The sequence below is a fragment of the Manis javanica genome, chromosome 15 (assembly GCF_040802235.1).
Source record: "Manis javanica isolate MJ-LG chromosome 15, MJ_LKY, whole genome shotgun sequence".
NCBI classification, from domain to species: domain Eukaryota; kingdom Metazoa; phylum Chordata; class Mammalia; order Pholidota; family Manidae; genus Manis; species Manis javanica.
The window spans coordinates 25616956-25635677 of NC_133170.1; the positions used below are offsets into that span (position 1 = coordinate 25616956).

General features: G+C 48.8%; 2 protein-coding genes across 2 annotated transcripts; one reads left to right on the top strand and one right to left on the bottom strand.

Moving 5' to 3' along the window:
* Positions 1-12088: 12088 nt before the first annotated feature.
* Positions 12089-14612, top strand: SPSB2 (splA/ryanodine receptor domain and SOCS box containing 2). The gene is given in 6 exon segments (XM_017648305.3): positions 12089-12324; positions 12584-12891; positions 12894-13058; positions 13061-13324; positions 14242-14265; positions 14268-14612. Coding segments are annotated over 5 exon segments (777 nt in total). The 5' UTR covers positions 12089-12324; positions 12584-12665; the 3' UTR covers positions 14366-14612.
* A 110-nt stretch (positions 14613-14722) lies between these two features.
* On the bottom strand, positions 14723-17998 carry TPI1 (triosephosphate isomerase 1). Its single transcript, XM_017648306.3, has 7 exons — positions 17832-17998; positions 16593-16716; positions 16394-16478; positions 16188-16320; positions 15801-15886; positions 15419-15506; positions 14723-15303 (listed from the first exon to the last, which is right to left on the bottom strand). The coding sequence occupies exons 1-7, from the start codon at positions 17944-17946 to the stop codon at positions 15185-15187; spliced, it is 750 nt and encodes a 249-aa protein (XP_017503795.1). The 5' UTR covers positions 17947-17998; the 3' UTR covers positions 14723-15184.
* Between the last annotated feature and the right edge of the window lie 724 nt (positions 17999-18722).

Genomic DNA, 18722 nt, shown 5'->3' on the forward strand with positions numbered 1-18722 from the left:
CTATTTCATTGTGGTTTTGATTTGTATTTCCCTGATGGCTAAAGATATTGAGCATCTATTTTTATGTGTTTATTGGCAATTTGTACACCTTCTTTAGAGAACTGTATATTCAGACTCTGCTTATCTTTTAATTGTTTTTTTTTGTCCTGTCATTACTGAGCTAATTAACAGAACTTTTATGTTATTGGGGCAGCACTGTGCCCAGCTAAAAAATATTTCTCGGCCTCAACGCTGATAGATCAATGACCTGTTAGTGAAAGTCATTGGGTGAAACTTCTAGAAAGTTTCTTCTCCCTCCTCCGCTTCCTGTCTAAAACAGAAATGTTACGGTTGGAGTTCCAGCAACTGCATGGGACCATGAGATGACCCAGAGAGTATAAGCCACATGTTAAGATGCCAGCACAAAAGTGGCAGCAGCCTACAATACTGAAAATATCAAGAAGCTGTCATGCCAACCCTGAACTGCCTATCTCCAGGCTTGGAGGAAAAGGGGTCGAGCCACTGGGTTTTGGGTGTTTGTGTTGTAGCCAAATGTAGGTCCTAACTGATGTGATAAATTATCTCAAAGCTTAGTAGCTTAAAACAACATTTATCATGTTGGTTTCTGTGGATCGGGAATCTATGAGTGGCTTAGCTGGGTTGCCGTCAAATTGTTGGTTGGGGCTACAGTTATCTGAAGACTTGACTGGGGTTGGAGGACTGGCCTCCAAGATGGCTTACTCACATGGCCGTTGGCAAAACAGTTCCTTGCCATATGAGCTTCTCCATAGGGTTTACTGAGTGTCCTCACAATATGACACCTGGCTCCCCCAGAGCAGGTGTTCCAAGAAGGAGACCAAGATGGAAGCCACTGTACCTTTTATGATTTAGTCTCCAAAGTTACACATCATCACTCCCACTTTGTTCTGTAGACACTAGTCACCTAGCCCAGCCCACCCTCAAGTGGAGGGGAAGCAGGCTCCACCTCTTCAGGGGAGAAGTATTAAATAATTTGTGGGCATATTTTTAAAACCACCACAGATTATTAACTTTCTGTCTTTTACACCTGCTGAAAATATTTTCCTAGTTTGTCTTCTCACTTTGTTTATAGTGTCTCCTTACAGAAATTTGACATTCATGTGTTGTCCAAACTGTCAGTCTCTTCTGTAAGGCTTCTGAATTGTGTGTCTGGCTTAGAAAAGCCTTTTTCACCCTTAAAGTTATGATAAATATTCTCTTGCATCTTCTTCTGGTTTTTAAATTTTTTTCATCTTTAATTCATCTGGAATAATTTTTGTGTATAGTGTGAGGTAGGGATCTAAGGGGAACTGATTTTTTCAGCACCATTTGTTGATTAATGCCAAATTTCCCTACTGATTTGAACCATTGATTTATATATATGGCTATTTCTGCCCTAGTCACGCTATCGTAACTATTCATTTTTCTATATATATATCTCATGTATCCTACCTTATTAGTTCTAATAGAATAGATATTCTATTAGATAGAAGTGGATGAATGCAGTACATTTTAAGGTGCTAAATTCTTAAGTTCTTAGAATAGAAAATGCAGAGTGACCATATTTGTATGTATATGTAAATACATATAGAGACTAAGTAGAAAGTGATGTGTTGTGCATACTTTTTAACCTTTCTTTTTTAATATAATTTATTTGAACTATGTTTATGCAATTTTTTGATAAATGGCTGAGTTCAACACCAGCTCACAGAATTTATGAAAAATTAAGTCAGCTCTGCCAAGTCTGTTCCAACCAGCTCCAGCACACCATTGCATATTCCAGTGAGCCCTAAATTTCTATTTCCAACTAAGAACTTTTTTCTCAGTCCCGGGCTTATTATATAGCTAACCTCCTACTTCTCCCTTTATATGACTCTCAAACATCTCAAACTTAACATATCCACAACCAAATTCTGTCTCTTTTCCCCTAACTCTGCTTTAGTACTCCCTGTAGCAACCATACAGATGTTCAAACCAGAAACCCTGGGTCACCCTTGTCAGTTTGTCCCCCTCAGTGACACCTTTCCCCCCTGGCCCACACTGAATCTATAACCAAGTGTCATCTGTTCAATTTCAAAATATATCTCAAATCCATCTACTTCTCTCCATCTCTGTGACACCTCTCTGGCCCAGACTACTGTCACTCCCTGCAACAACCACAGTAGCCTCAGACGTAGCTTGAAACATTTATCATCTCAGTTTCTGTGGATCAGGAATCCGAGGGGCTTAGCTGGGCTGCCCATGGACTCCACTCTGTCCACTCTGTCACCCAACTATCTTCCATGAGCAGTCATGGTAAGCTTTTTCAAATGTAAAGAGAACCATCTATTTAAATATCCTCAGGCTTTTTCCATTGCTCTTATAAAATGTTTATTCATCACCATGGCACATAAACAAAACCCATCAAGGTCCGTCAGGGCCTTTGCTATTGGGCTCCAGCTACACTTGGGCCACAGAGCTCTCTTTTCAGTTCCTTCTACCACCAAGCTCTCTCCTTCTTCAGGGCTTTCGCTTTTAAACTTTTCCTCTGTGCGCAACACTTCAAACTTTACCTCTACCTCCTGCTCATCCTCTAGGCCTCAGCTTAAGGACTTCCTCAGAATGGCCTTTCTTGACCTCTAGTCTAAATAGGATTCCCTCTTAATGTTAGGCAGAAAAATAGATATGAGCCGACGGAGAAAGAATAGGCCAGTTAAGTCCACTAAAGGGACTCAAAGAGTTAACCAGATGAAACTAGAGAGCCAGAAAGGACTCACGGAGTTAATAAATTAATTAGTTGAAGTTCCAAAGGCCAGGAGTAACTTGGGATGTCTAAATATTCCCCAGATAAAGAAAAGTGAGCACAGCCCATGTCTTCATGGCATTAATTAGATCATGCCATTGTAAGATTTACTTTAGCCTGATAAAAGGCACAGTTTATGCTTTAACTTAACCTATATGATGTTTTTTCCTCTTCCTCCAGCCCCTAATCAGGTTGACTGTGTAACCAGGGCAGGAGACAGACCTCGGAAATGTAAATCAACCCACATGGACAAAGAATGCTGAAGTCCCAAACCAACAGTCACCTAAATAACCTATTCTTAAGACAAAACTTCAAAAGAGTTATGAATCACCTGTATACATTGAAAGGGAAAGAGGGGATAGATTAAAGAAAAAAGGGGATGCAAACTCAATAGTCCAAGCGTTTACTGCGAAACCTGAGAGGGACTCCTCTGTTCCGGCCAGCAGAACAAAGGATAAGAGATCTTTAACAGGTCAAGAGGCTTTTTATGGCCGGGGTTTTGGGTGGGCTCTCTTTGAGGGGAGGGGTCAGGGGAAAGGTGGGCTTGTGGCTTCCTGATGTGTCCTCTGGAGAATGCTTGTAGCCTAGGTAAGATGACACCTAGGTCTCTCTGAGATGGTGGGTGAGCTTATTCGAAAGGTGGTACTCAGATCCGGATTCTATCATACATCATGCCTCATGCTGACCCTTACCCAAAAAAGCCCTATAAACCCCAGACCCTACACCCTTAAGCACTCCTTCTCTCTGAGGTTGCCCACATTTGTCTTTCACTGAGTGTGTCACTCTCTGTCCTACTTCAGATAAATAGCGAGCGGCTACTGAGAGCTCTGATTTGGGCTTACAAGTTCCCATCACCTGGCTGACCCAGACGGGACTCCATCTATGTGACCTTGCTCCTTAGTAGCCTGCCTCAAAGTCTCTTTTCTTTGCCTTTGCGAAGTTCACAGAACATAATCTCATGCCATACAGTGCTCTGGGGCTTCCCAAAATTCTGGGGTGGTAAGGGACTTAGTTCCTATGCTGTGCAGATCCAAGTGAACACTGGATGCCAAGTGACACTGGTTTTAGGAGTTGGCAAGGGATCATGCCCTTATGTTGAGCAGTTCAATGAGCTTCTCTTTCCTCCCTGTATTTTTCTTTCCTCTCTGCTTTAATTAAACGTGCTTTGTCTATCTGATTGTAGCCCACTTCTCCCTTGGAGTGTAATCAAATAAACCTGCCTTTACCTTGACTCTTGCCCGCTCCTGTTTTGGGAGTACAAATAAAACTTTTATTCTCCTTCACTACTGTCTCTGCCCTTTAATTCTTCGTTGAGGTGGGGACAGGAGCCAAGGAAAATAAATCTACCCCTCCCCCAACATTACAGTTCCTTGCTTTTCTTTGGTATCAATAGGCACAATTTGTGTTTATATAAGAACTTGTGGGTTTGCTCCCTTTTACATGTTACCAATGACTTCTATGTTGGGTACTTTTAAGTCCAACAGACCTTGAGTTTCCCTGTGTCCTACTGACTTATAGCACATGCCACATAGTAAGTGCACAGTAGATACTCACTGAATGAACATTAAATGTGCTTTTAAAAAATAATCAAGGACACCTTCCCCTCAATTCATATTTGCTCTTAATAGATAAAATACCATTACCACCAACCCCCTCTTTGAGAATCACTGAGAGGAGTGAACAAAGGACAAGCCAAGGAGATATTTCCAGCTAGGAGTCACAGAAGGAAGCAGAGGCTAGGAAGGATATAAAGGTGGAAGGAAAACAAGAAAAAGTTTAATCAGTATTTTAAAAATTAGCAAGGATAAACAAAAAGGTATATTAGATTTGGCAAGTAAGACTTTGGATGACTAAATAATCTGGCTGACATAGTTTAAGAGGGTGCGGTCATTGTAAAAGGTGTGCTCCTTTATACTGCACACTTCCTAACATAAATTGGGTGTTAGGCTGGAGAAAGGAAAAACAAGGACATGCAAACAGAACAGAGAGATGCCATAGGGGGAGAAGAGACCAGACCCCAAAGTCTGTGCCGTATATGGAAAGGGGACAGCTCTCCCTGAATTACATCCTGATGTGCCAACTAAGACCTGGATGTCAGCCTCCTCCCTCTTAGAAGGAAAAAAAGTTTCTAGTTGTCTGTTAATGCACCTTTAGCCAGTCATACCTCTCCACACTCCCTAAAATAGCTTGCCCACCCCTCCCCCTCCTATTCCTTTATAAGCCCTCCACCTCCCCAACCAGGGGTGACTTCTCTGGCCTGTGACAAGAAGGCCACAGAACCTTACCTGGGGGTATTTAAATAAGGCCCTTTGTTGCCTCTTTGCCTGCTTATTTCGGCTAAAATTTATCTTACACTGGGTATTTCTCCACTTCTGGCCTCCCTCCAAGGAGAACAAGAGGTTCTCTCCTGTGAAGGGTCCCCGGATGTAACTGTCCTGATAAGGAGGGAGAGGATGCCCGAGAGATGGGGAAGCAATGACAATTTTTTTCAGGGATGGAGGAAGGGGGCCCTTAAAGCGCATAGAACTCGGGGCGTAGGGCTCGATTAGATCTGCAGAAGCACTAGTCTCTTCTACTCCACTCTGGGGCGCGGGATTACGGCAGCCCTTCTGTGTCCGGCTTAAAAGCCCTTGCCTCCAAACGTGGGTTGTCAACTCAAGGCCCTCGCTTCTGCCCCTGGGTCTTTGTTCCGGCACAGAATGTTCCAGACCCGACCGCGGGCGCCGGAAGGAGGTTGGCGGCGGCGAGAGCTGCAGTCCAGGGGAGGGCCTTAGGTTTAGAGCGCCTTCCTCCATCCGGGCTGGGAAGAGACGTCAGCAACAGGTGCGGCCGCTCGGGGGCGCGCGAGCGTCGGCCGGCCGGCTACCCCGCCCCGGCCCGTGCGTGCCTGCTCACGTAACCGCTCACGTGACCGCCGGCCTGCGTGTGTCAGCGTCCCTGCCCTGGCCGGGTTCCGCCGCCGTTACGTAACCCGCACTCTCGGCGGCAGCGTGGGGCAGGCTACCTCGCTTGAGCTCACGTTTTCTGCAGTCGCCATTCCGTCACTGCTCTTGGTTTGGTGGAGTGTCTTCTCGCTTTTGAGTCCTGACCCTGCCATTTACCAGCTCTCTAGTGTTGGACAAGTCGTTTAACCTTTCCGAGTCTTAGTTTACCAGTCTGTAAAAGTGGGGATATCTTTGCCGTAAGGATTAAATGATCTGTGGTGGAGTTTAATTCATCATAGCCACGCTGAACGTGAACTCAGAAATGCTCGGATTAAGTAGGAGGTTGCCAGCCACCATTCCACGTCAATGTGAGATGGAAGACTGGACTATGTACCCTTAGCCGCAGACCTGAGCCTCTCAGTGTATGGTATTTTATGAGGCTGACTGCGATTGTAGTGGTTTCGTTTTTTTAAAACTAGATTATAATGTTTTAAAATGCCTCTTGTCCATATAACACGACCCATCTGAAGACAATCCAGCCATTTCATTTGGCACCCAACCAAAAAATCCCTTTCCATGCTGGAAGAAAAACTAGCTTGCTTACAGAGGCATGGTATGTCCCTCTCCAACGTGGCACGTAAATAGGACCTCAAGAAATCCACGTGCCCACTGTGACTCAAGCCCGTGAAGCCAGGTCATCAAGTTCTCCTATAACTGCTTTAAAGACAGCAGAGTATGTGTGATGTGGTGACTCTTTAATGAAGACTGAAAGGACACTAAACTTAAGCCCCTAAGAAATAAACCATAAATATGTGCCTAACAATGGCAAGAAAAGGAAAAAGAAAAGCTCTTCGTTTCCAGTCATAGTTCGAACCTCCTTCCAGAGGAGACAGCTTTAGATGGAAGGATTTCAAAACCAGCCAAGGATGGCATAAGAGTTTTAGAAACCACTTCAACCTCAAAAACGTGCAACCTGTTGGTGGGTATGTTATCTGAGGAGGAACAAGCAGCAAAACCCACCCAGAGCTGCTAAAAAGAGTTATTGGCCAATGGACAATCTTCTGGAATATAATGAGGCTGATACCTTTTCGGGGGAAATATGCCAAACTGCACTTATATTTCCAAACTAGAAACATGCCCTGGTTTGAGAGTAGCTAATGACCTTATGACTGCTACTCTCTCCCTCTGATGGTGGTTCTGCTAGTATACAGATCACAGTGTCCTAAAAACAAAACAAGAAAAACCCAATTTTTTTCTCTAGCAATCAGATGCAAAGTCCTGGGAGACTGCAGCACTTATCCTGATTTGGTTTTACAGTTCTACATTTTAGAAGTAGCATAGGACCTCAGAGAAAGGCCTTGGCTTTACTGTTGCTGATCACAGTAGTACCATTTGGAGGTACCACACATTTCAGGAACATGCTCATAAAAACATGGAAGTCTTCCAGCCCCCGACATCACCCCTGTCCTTCACTCTGCTGATCTAAGCATGATTTACCGTTTCAAAGCCACATGTATGAGGCTGGGTGAGATTCCTTCTTTACTCTCAGACCCATGAATACTGATCCTAATCTTAACGTGGTAATGAACCAGAAGAGTTGGAGGTTCTTCACTATTTTCAGTTGCATCATTTATTTTAAATAAAGGCATGGAAACAATCAAGCTTGAAATAGTCCATGCATGTTGGGAAGAAAGTTTTCAGGATTTTAAGGGTTTTCTATTGACAAAGAAGTGAAACTCGTGTTCAAGTGCCCTAGCAAGTGGATCATACTGAAGATTTTCTTGAGATACTGAAGAATTTCTTGAGAGCCATAGGGAAACACCAATAAAAAGCTTTAAAATCATCCTCAGAAGACATGATGAACAGGAAGAGAGTAACAGTTTAAATCTTCAGAAATATGTTGAAGTGTTCCATGCTGCAAAATATCTGAATGATTTAATTTCTGAATAAAATCACTCTATGGAGAGAAGCCTGAAAATTCCATACAGTTAAATCTATACATTGTAATTTCTTATAACCTAGCAATTCTGCACATAAGTATGCACCCAACAAAAATGAGTGCCTAGGTGCAACAAAAGACCTGGACAGTACTGTACATAGTAACTTTCTCTGTAATAGCTAAAAACTGGAAAAAAGTCAAATGTCCATTAACAGCAGAATAGATCAATTGTGGCACATCCACACAATGGAATCTGTAAAACAATGAAGATAATGAGCTACTATTTCTTGCAGCAAGACTGACTCTCACAGACACGTTGAGAAAAATAAGTCAGACACAAAATAATACACACTATATGGTTTAATTTATATGAAATGGAAGAAGAGTCAAAGCTAAACCATGCTGGTAGATGTCAAATAAGAGTTACCTTTAGGGTGTAGTATCAGGGAAAGAGTAAGAAGGAGCCTTCTAGGATGCTGGAAGTTTCTTGATCACGATCTTTTTGGTGGTGGTCACACAGCATGTAGTTATGTTAAAATTCACTGAGTAATTTAAGATTTGTGTAATTTGATACATATCAATAAAAAAAAGTTAAAATGACTTGCAACAAATGTGTCTGGAATTGGATTTATTTTCATTCATGACACTTGGTACATTGCACATTCTTTATTTTCCTCTTTTCAGCAATCTGTGGTATCTCTTCTAACCTGTCCTCACATTTGCCAATTCTCTTTTTAACTATATCTAATCTGCAATTTACTCATCTAATGAAACTTTAGTGTCAATGATTATATTTTAAAAATCTACTTGGTTATTTTTAAAAATTGTTGGCTCACAACAGACACATGAAAAGATGTTGAACAGCACTAATTATCAGGGAAATGCAAATCAAAACCACAATGAGATATGACCAATCAGAATGGCTAATATAAAAAAGACAATAAATAACAAGTGTTGGTGTGGATGTGGAGAAAAGGAACCTTCAGGCATTGCCGGTGGGACTGTAAATTGGTGCAACCACTATGGAAAGCATTATGGAGGTTTCTCAAAAATCTAAAAGGAGAAATACAACCAGAAATTCCACTTCTGGGAATTTACCCAAAGGAAACAAAATCCCTAATTTGAAAAAATATATGCACACCTATGTTTACTGCAGCATTCTTTACGATAGCCAAGATAATAGAAGCCACCCAAGTGTCCACTGATAGATGAATGGATAAAGAAGAGGCAGTACATATATACAATGGAATATTATTCAACCATAAAAAGGAATTAAATCTTGCCATTTGTGACAACATCATTGGACCTGAGGGTATTATGCTAAGTGAAATAAGTTAGATGAGTGAAACAAATATCATATGATTTCAGTTACAATGAAACAAATCAACCAGAAATAGACTCATAAATACAGATAACTAATTGGTGGTTGCCATAGGGGAAAGGGGTTGGGAGGGACAGGCAAAATAGCTGAAGGAGATATACAGGTACAAACTTCCAATTAAAACAATAAATAAGTCATGGTGATGAAAAGTGTATCACAGGGAATATAATCAATAATGTTATAGTAACTTTGTATGCAGACAGCAACTATACTTATCATGATGAGCATTTTGTAATATATATAATTGTTGAACCACTATACTGTATACCTAAAGCCAATATAATATTGTTTATCAACTATAATAAAAAATTAAAAATTAAAAAAATGACTTGTAACATTACAGAATATTTGAGCTTTTATCAACAAATGTTTGAGCAGTTCAAAATTAAGTGGCAACAATTGTGAATGTCATATTTTCAACAATCAGCAGCTGAGCAGGTGTGGTCAACTTCTCCAGCTGGGTTAGAGTCAGCAGTGGCTTAGGCTCGCTCTGTTCCCTAACCCTTCATCCACTTGGTTATCACACCGGTCCTGTGCTAATATTCATCCTAGGCCACTATCCATAGTCTTGATGTCATTATTTTTGTTGTCACACTGGCAAGAATATTCAGGTTGGGTGGATGACAAGCATTCAGAATCACAACTTTCTTTTTAAAATGTTCATCTTTAAAATATTTAAAATTTGTATTATGTGTATCATTATGTATATACACCGCCACATATGCATTTTACACAGAACAAACATGCTGTACCTAACAGATGGGGCAAGTAAGAGATTTTCAAGGGAAATTTTGATTCTAAGATTTTACCTCTCCTCTCTATCCCCCCTCTATCTAGCATAGTGCCTGACATACAGGAAGTAACAGTTCAGCCCTTTCAGTCTGGACTCCCACCTCCCACAACCCACATGTGCTGACTCACTAAAGTTGCCAATGACGGAAGAAGTCTTGTAAGTAATCAAATTAGAATTTTCTGCTGCACTGTATCCTCCTTGACCCTCCCCTCACTCTACACACTCTCTCCAGGTCCCCTTGTTGATTCTCATAGTTCAGCTCCTGACTAAAGGCTGACACAACTCCCAGATTTATATCTCCGGCCCAGGACTCTCACTCCCCCTCCAAGCCAGCCATTTGCAAGTGTGTTCTGGATGGTTCCATCTGGTTGTTGCACAGGCACCTCAAAAACATGTCCTAAACTGAACTTGCCATCTCTTTCTCCCACTTTCCTGCCCCTGCCCCAAAGCTGCTCCTCTTTCTGTCATCTCTGTTGTCACCACCTTCCAACAAATTCTTCCAGGCTAAAAACCCCCCTTTCTCTCTTTCCTTTGTCTTGCCTCAGCATCTAATCAATCACCAATCTTGCAATTTCATCAGCGTTTCTTGAATTATTTTCATCCATATTCCTACAGACCTATTTCAGGCTCTTGACATTTGTCACCTGGGTGGCTGCAACCAGTCTCCTTGCTTCCAATCCTATTTCCCTCCAAGCTGCCTCTATATTGCTTCCAGGGCAGTTTGTCTACCATGAGGATCTGACCATGTTTCTCTGCTGCTTCTCTCATGTTTGGCTCCCCATTGCCAGCCTGTCCTACACTTTTACTTTTGCATTCCCTACTTGGCCTACAAGGCCTTTGTGATCTGGCACTGACTTCTCTAGGCTTGTCATTCATGTTTTCTTTCTTACTTCAGCAACCTAAGTCTTCCAACTTTCCCAAGCCCACCTACCACACTTCTGGCTTTTTTCATGCCAGCCTTTTGGTGTGGAGTACCTTCTAAAGGTCGCAAACCCAACCCAACTCCCTTTCTGCTGAACCAGCTTTCAGGCCAATTCCTAGTCATTCTGTAAGATTCAACCCAGTGTCATCTCCTCCAGGACACTTTCTTTTCCTAACAGCTCCTGGTTAGGAGTGCCATCCTTTTTACTCCCCTAATACTTTCTTTATATCCCCATAAGCTCATCTACTATATGATAAACTGTTTTGCAAATGTTCTTGTAACTTTCTTGAGGATTCACTGCTTTATCTTCAGTGCTTAGCACAAATGATAAAATTTGAACCAGAAACTGTTCTAAATGCTTTAGGTATGAAAACCTTCCTGAACCCTCAGTACCTCCCATGCAGGAAGATACCAGCAATATCTCCATTTTGCAGAGGAAGAAACAGGCACCAGGCAACTTCAGTAATTTACCCAAGGACATGAAAACTGGCCTTTAGGTTTCACATGGCAGCCTGGCTCCACCACAGACACCATTCCTCATTATATTAAACTGCCTGTATAGAGTGGGCTCTTAGTAAATGTAAGTGAGCAGTAACAGTTATGCTTAGTGAGTGCACACTGTGTACTAGGCTCCGCGCTGTGCTTTACCTGGATTATTCAAACTCCACAACAACCCTGTGAGATTAGTGCACCATTATCCTCATTTTACAGAAGAGAAAACAGGTCTAGGAGAGTTTAGCAACTTCCCAAGGTCACAGAGCTAGTTAGTGGCATAGCTTCACTAGCAATTAAGGTCTTCACCACTACACTCTACCAAATGCGACTAACATTCAGAACGGACTGACATGCAGGGTGAACACCGGAACAGCAGGGAGACCTAACACACGTACCGCTCAAGGCCCGCAACAGAGTTCAGAACCTCAGGCATAGAACAGACCGACTCACAGCCCAGGGTGGGGGTGGGGGACCAGCTCAGAACACCGACCCAAAAGCACAGGGACACGGAAAGAGGTGTCAGCACAAGGTTAGTCACCCGTGCCTGACCCGCCCCTCATCTCTAGGGACTCAGGAATTGGTCGTCGAGGCAGGTGAAAGGTTTGGACAGTGGAAAACAGACCTCCGGGGATCCCAAAGCGGGATTCCATCAGAGTTAATGCAGAGCCCGGACTGCCCGGAGCGGACACCACGGCGACGAAACAGGGTTAGCCACCCGGAAGGTCCTCCGAGGGGCCAAGGGGCGGGTCGCAGCCTCGGGAGGACACTCGAGTTAACCATCCCGGAAAGGGCCCTACTGGGCCGGAACCTCGAGGCGGGGCGGGGCCTCGGGGCAGGGCGGGGCGTGCCCTCCGCAGGGCGGGGAGGGTGGTAACTGCCCCGGCCCGCGGGGGCGGGGCCTCGGGGCTGAGTGCGAGCTGGGACGGCGAAGAGAGGGTTAACGGTTGCGTAGGGCCCGTGGGAGCGGGGCCAGGCCAAGGGGAGGTGCGGGAGGCGGAAGCGGCCGGCTGGCTGCGCCCGGCGCGCTTCGCCTGCTTTCGGGTGGGCTCCTCCTCTGGCCCGGCGACCTCCCGCCCTGGAAGCCTAGAGAGGTTCGGGGGCGGGGACACGGGCACGGGGCGGGCCAGGGGGACGGCCCTGGGAGAGTCCCAAAATGGGTGAACTCGCTAGAACCTCGGGAGAGCGGGACAGATGGGTGAGGGCAAGGTGATGGGCCTAAGGGGACTGGGGGAGCCAAGAGGGAGAGAGGGTCAGTGGGCAAACGTGGGTGAAAGGACGGGGCGCTAGGGGAGGAGCCCCTGCCAGGATCCCTCACTGCACACCGTCTTCTCTCCCCAAACTCCTCTCCAGGTCCATCTCGATCCGGAGCTCAACTTTCAAAAGAAGACTCCCCGCACGACTCTTTCGGGGAGTCCTTCAGCCCCTCACCTCTATGGGCCAGACGGCCCTGGCGGGGGGCAGCAGCACCCCCACCTCACAAGCCCCGTACCCTGACCTCTCTTGTCCTGAGGGCTTGGACGAGCTGCTCTCTGCGCCCCATCCTGACCTGGGTGCCCAGCGGCGCCACGGCTGGAACCCCAAGGACTGCTCAGAGAACATCGTGGTCAAGGAGGGGGGGTTGTGCTTTGAGCGGCGGCCCGTGGCCCAGAGTACTGATGGGCCCGGGGCAAGACAGGCTACCCGAGGGGCCTGCACGCCTGGGAGATCAGCTGGCCCCCTGAGCAGAGGGGCACCCACGCCGTGGTGGGCGTGGCCACGGCCCTAGCTCCGCTGCAGGCTGACCACTATTCTGCGCTGCTGGGCAGCAACAGCGAGTCGTGGGGCTGGACATTGGGCGTGGGAAGCTGTACCATCAGAGCAAGGGGCTCGGGGCCCCCCAGTATCCAGCCGGACCTCCGGGTGAGCAACTGGAGGTGCCAGAGAGGCTGCTGGTGGTTCTGGATATGGAGGAGGGAACTCTGGGCTACGCTATTGGGGGCAACTACCTGGGGCCAGCCTTACATGGACTGAAGGGCAGGACCCTCTGTCCGGCAGTAAGCGCTGTCTGGGGCCAGTGCCAGGTCCACATCAGCTACCTGGGCGAGAGGAGAGGTGAGGCTCGGGGCAGGTGGGGGAAGAGTGTTTTGTTACCGGTGGCTGTGGTTTGGGATGGTAGCACAACGCCTTACAAGAGCACTGGGAAAGGGCCTTCATCTGACCTGCCTTCTACCCCTACTCCGTGCCAGGAAGGGCTAAGGGTCTTCACAGGTGTTACCTAATTTAATCTTTCCATCAGCAAGAGGTAAATAGTTAAGACTTGGGAAAGAAACTTGTGAGTGGTGAGCTCCAGAATGGAGTGAGGCACTCCAGGGATCGGAGCTTGTACAGGAGAGATAGCAGCCCTTGGAGCAAGAAGTGCAAAGGGTTAAGAGGGTACTGGGCTAGGGGTGCAAGTCCTAAAGGAAGAGGACTGGCAGTGCCACTCAGGGTGTGAACCAGTTTCCCTGGGCTTTGACCTGTGACACACACGTATTTCCTGCTTCAGTCAAACTCCAGGAAGAAGCCATTGAAGCCCTGGGCACCTGGAAGCAGCAGTGAGGGTGGCAGTAGGGCTGCAGGGGAGGGTCCTCCTTGGGGACCACTGGGGCCAGGGCTTGGGGCTGATTAAACTTCACTGTTCTCTGCAGTTGCAGAGTCCTCCGATGACCCGCCCATGCAAGCCATCCCTCCATCTCATGTCTTCTAAGTCCTCTCTGGAATCTTAAGCCTGGGCTTGCTGCCACAGTCAGAGCCATGTTGACCGGTAGCTTAGAGGGCCTTGGCTACAGCATCACCGCAGCTCTGATGGGATGGCTGTAATCTGATGCTTCTCACCCCAGAAGCAAATGAGCAGAGGATCGGAGGGCTTTAGGTCCCCCTTTCAACCAAGGTGGGGCAGACTTGAAGCAGGAAAGCTGGGCAGGACCCTGTAGAGGATTTCTGGCTGTTGACTGCAACCCTACTTACTTTCCCTTCCTTCTCTCCCCCAGCGGAGCCACACTCCCTTCTGCACCTGAGCTGACTGTCCGCCACGTCCTGGGGGATACCCGGCTCAGCCAGGTATCTGCTCTGCCCTTGCCCCCTGCCGTGAAGCGCTACCTGCTCTACCAGTGACCCTGTGGTACCACAGCATGTGCTGGCGCCTTGCTACCACCCCTCTGCTGGTTGGGCGGGAGGAGGTACTGCTGGCCTAGACCAGCTACTTAAACCTGGTGAGGCAGGGCTGGGCCCTTACCCCAGCCCAAGCTCTGGGGAGCTCAACAGCCACAAAGCCACCTGGAGGGGTGGAAAGGAGCTGTAACTCAAGGTTGTGGCAGCCTGGCAGGCAAGATGTTTTTTCAAGTAAAAATGATAAGAGATGTGCTGTTGTAGAAACCTGTTTGTGGTTTTTCTTTGCACAAGTGTCCTGCATCTGACTCAAAAAGGAAAAAGATGATGTGGGCAAGTACAGTGAAGGGACAAATGCAAGGCTTAGTGCCAGGTGTTTATTCCTCCCACACGCGGGACTGCTGGCATACACAACACACAGGTGTCAGCACCCGGGGAGCATGGGGCAGGACAGTGCTCTCTCGGCCCTGGGCTTCATGGCATGCGATGGGAGAGGAAGGCGGCTTCTCTCTCCTGCTCTCACTGGGGACCGAGGGGACCCATGAGCAAACTCTACCCCTCCTTCCTCTCAGCCAAGGACAAGCCATACATGGTATTTTAATTTCCAACCATTACAGTAAGTGGAGAAGGGATTGGCCTGGTCCCAACCATTACAGAGTAAGGTGTAAACGGTAAGGGGAGGTACACTTTGGATTAGGCCACAAGAGGGGGCAGGTGACACTATCAGAAGCATGTAAGGTGGGAGTGGGGGTAGGTGAACAGGTACTGGGCTTCTGAGCTACCTAATCCTTGGCTCAGCAGGAAGGCTGGGGAGACAGGCAGGGCTTATTGTTTAGCATTGATGATGTCCACAAATTCAGGCTTGAGGGAAGCACCACCCACGAGGAAGCCATCCACATCAGGTTGGCTTGCTAGCTCCTTGCAGGTTGCCCCAGTCACAGAACCTGGGAAGGGAGGAGAGGTAAAAGTCAAGGATGGTATCCCTACCTCCATGTCTAAGAAGCACCCAGTCTGGTTCTCAGCCCACCCCCACCTAAGGCTGGAGGCAAACCCACTCACCTCCATAAATGATGCGGGTGTTCTGAGCCACTGCATCAGAGATGTTGGACTTAAGCCATCCCCGGAGCTTTTCATGTACTTCCTGGGCCTAGAATAAGCCACACTTGAGACTCTTTGTTCAAGGGGAAGAAATCCTGGGTGCCAGTAGAGCAAGGTAGTATGGTTCTAGGGCAAGAACCCTGGGATCTGAGACAGAACACTAGGGCTCTGATCCTACCCAGGCCCTGGAATGGATGTCCTTGGACATGTCACTCTCCTCTGGGCTTGGGGGCTCCTGTCTTTAAAATGGGGTGTGGGTGGTGGGTGGCCCAGGTGCTCTCTGTGGCTGTCCAGTTCTACCAAGGCAGGGTAGGATAAGGGCTGGGTTCCTGGGCTTGCTTACTTGTTGGGGTGTTGCAGTCTTGCCAGTACCAATGGCCCACACAGGTTCATAGGCTAGGACAACCTTGCTCCAGTCCTTCACATTATCTGTGGAACAGAGATCGGATGGAAGGGTGAATAGGAAGGAGCTAGCCAGCGTGCTCCCCAGGGAATGAAGACCAATGGTGGCTTACTGCCTCCTGGTGGCTGTTGGAGGAACTCCAAGTGGCATCTATACTGGGGCAGAAATGACAGGGAGGATGCAATTGTTCTTACCCTTCCCTTCCCTTCCCTTCCCTTCCCTTTCCTGTGTTAGCATGGGGGTCAAGTCAGGCTGCAGGGAATCAGACCCCACCCTTATGTCTCTGTGGCCCTGGCTAGGCTCAAAGGTCCCTTTCTCCAGAGATACCTGCGATGACCTTGGTTTGTTCAAAAACAACCTTCTCGGTGATGCCAGCTTCTCTCTCATCCAGCTTCTCCCCAATGCAGGCAATTACTCCAAGTCCCTCTGCCAGGGCGTGGGCCACTTTCTGCCCAATCAGCTGTTGAGGAAGAGATTTGGTGAAACACCCTTCTTGGAATAAGCATCTCTTAGCTCTTCTTCTGGTTACTAACCTCATCTGATTCCCCAAAGACATGCCTTCTCTCTGAGTGTCCCAGGACGACCCACGTGGCACCACAGTCTTTGATCATGCCAGGGCTGAAGGGAGAGAGGGAGCCATGGTTCAGCAGGGTGCACACCCTGTGGCTTTCCCCTCCACTGTGGACAGTGAGAGCAGGGTCCCTACACAGCCGTCTCCGGCCTGCATCTCACCTGATCTCCCCAGTAAAAGCTCCATTAGTCACTTTGTAGCAGTTCTGTGCAGCCACAGCAATCTTGGGATCCAGCTTCTGCCGTACGAAGTCAATGTAGGCGGTGGGGGGCGCACAAACCACCTCTGAGGGTGAAAGCACAGGAAGCCTTCATTCTCCAGCCTCCACCCAGTGCTCTGGGGCCCCCAGCCCTCACTGGCCTTCTATCCCTTTTCATCCCAGCAAGGTAATCCTTGTCCACTTCCCAGCCCAGGCTGGGTCTATACCCAAGTCCTTAAGCCTTCCCGGTGAGGCCACGGCCCTCGCCCTGCCCTCTGCCTTTTAACAGCTGTGGTTCCGATTTCCCGGGGCTATTCTGGGCCTGGGCACCTCCTAGTCTCAGCATTCTCTTGGGGCCAACTCCGCCTCTCTACTAAAATAGCCCATCCCTACCTCCCCCAGGCAAGGCAAGGATTTTTAGTAAAAGCAGAAGGGGCCGACTCCTGGGGTCTGTTTTGGGGTCTTTGAGGAGTAAACGAGAGGGGAATGCCTCTTTCGACTAGGCCTGTGGTTCCGTGATTTAGGTGGGCGGGAGGGTAAGAACTGCCCTCTGCCCGTGGGTGGCAGGGGTGGACTAGCTAGCTCCTGGAGGCCTTGGCCTTTCCGGTTTCCAGGTGGAGAAGCTGCGGAATTGCTCCTCATTCTCAAATGGCTCAGCCTGTTTGGCACCTGATCAGCCCCTTCAGGGGAATGCAGGAGCCACGCAGCCTGAGGAGGGGAAAGGATCAGGGCGGGTAGCTCCAGGCCCAAGCGGGGCGCTCGGCGGGTGGGCAGGACGCAGGGAGGAGTCTCATGCTACGTGCGGCTGCTCACGGAGCCGGGGACCCAGGGGGGTAGGCAGCTTGAGTCCGCACGCTCGGCTTCCTCCCCCACACTCCCGGGCTGTCGCCGGCCTCCCGATCGCCCCCGGGGGCTCTGCTCCGCTCCCATCTAGGCTCCCGGCGGGCGCACCTCACTTCCTCCGAGTGACCCATGGAGTCTTTTCCCGCTCCAGAGTCAGAAGGCTCCGCCTTTCTCCCTCGACACACCCCCGGTACTGCGGCTGCGGAGCCACGGCGCCCAGGGCCATCATCCGGACCCCAATAGCCCTCGTCCGAAGCCCTGCATCCAGGTGCACGCGGACACCCGCCGCGAGAGCTCGGGGGAGGGCGCAGCCACGCCCGACCACCCCCACCCCGGCCCCTCCCCGGCGAGGGCTCACCCGTGTCGGCCGGCACCTTGGCCGCGTTCAGGGTGCTGATGAGCTCCCCCAGACCCTTCTTCCGCCCGTTCATCTTCCAGTTGCCCCCGACGAAGAACTTCCTGGAAGGCGCCATGGCGCTACCGCCAACACACTGAAGGTCAGCACCGCCGCGCAGTCGCTCCCACTGTCCGCTTATATAGAGCGCGGTGAGGCGGAACTCCGCCTCCCGCTTGTCGTCAGCCACGGTTAGCCCGGCCCCTGCCGGCAAGCCCTGCCCCCGGCCCCGCCCGCCCGCCGCGCTGCCGCGCTGCCGCGCTCTGACGTTTCCCCCTTTCTTTTAGCAACGTTCCAGCCTCAATTGCCTGCCAGACTTTCGGGAGAAGGCGAAAACTGTGCGCCCCCGCGCTTAGGCGAACCCCCACGTCACGATCCAGCCCCCACGAGGCCAGAGGTGGTCCCGGGGGAGCTCGCTGCCAGGCCCGGCCACTCCCACTGCTCGGCCTTAAGCCCACATTGCTCGCTTGGGCTGAGGGAACTCTGGGGGGCTTCTCTCTAACTCTGAGAAAAGGAGCCCCCGGCCCCCACTGGAGTAGCTGCATCTTGATCGCTGGGCAGAAGGGACAGCCCACATTGGCCTGGAAATGGGGAGCTAAGAAAGCCCGAAGAACCCTACACTTCGCCCCAGCTGGCCAAATGACAGGCTGTGTACAGGGCCTGGGGCAGGGAGATTTGGCAAGGACCCACTGGGCCCCTTTTTGGTGACTGCTGTTTGGAAGGGCTCTTCACCCCCAGCTGTCATCCACTCTACCCACCCTGACCTGACATCCCCCAGCCCTCAACTTTCCTCTACTGCCCCAGCGCTCTCTTTGACTCATCTCCACTGAATTTCCCAAGAGCTCTAGAATTCGG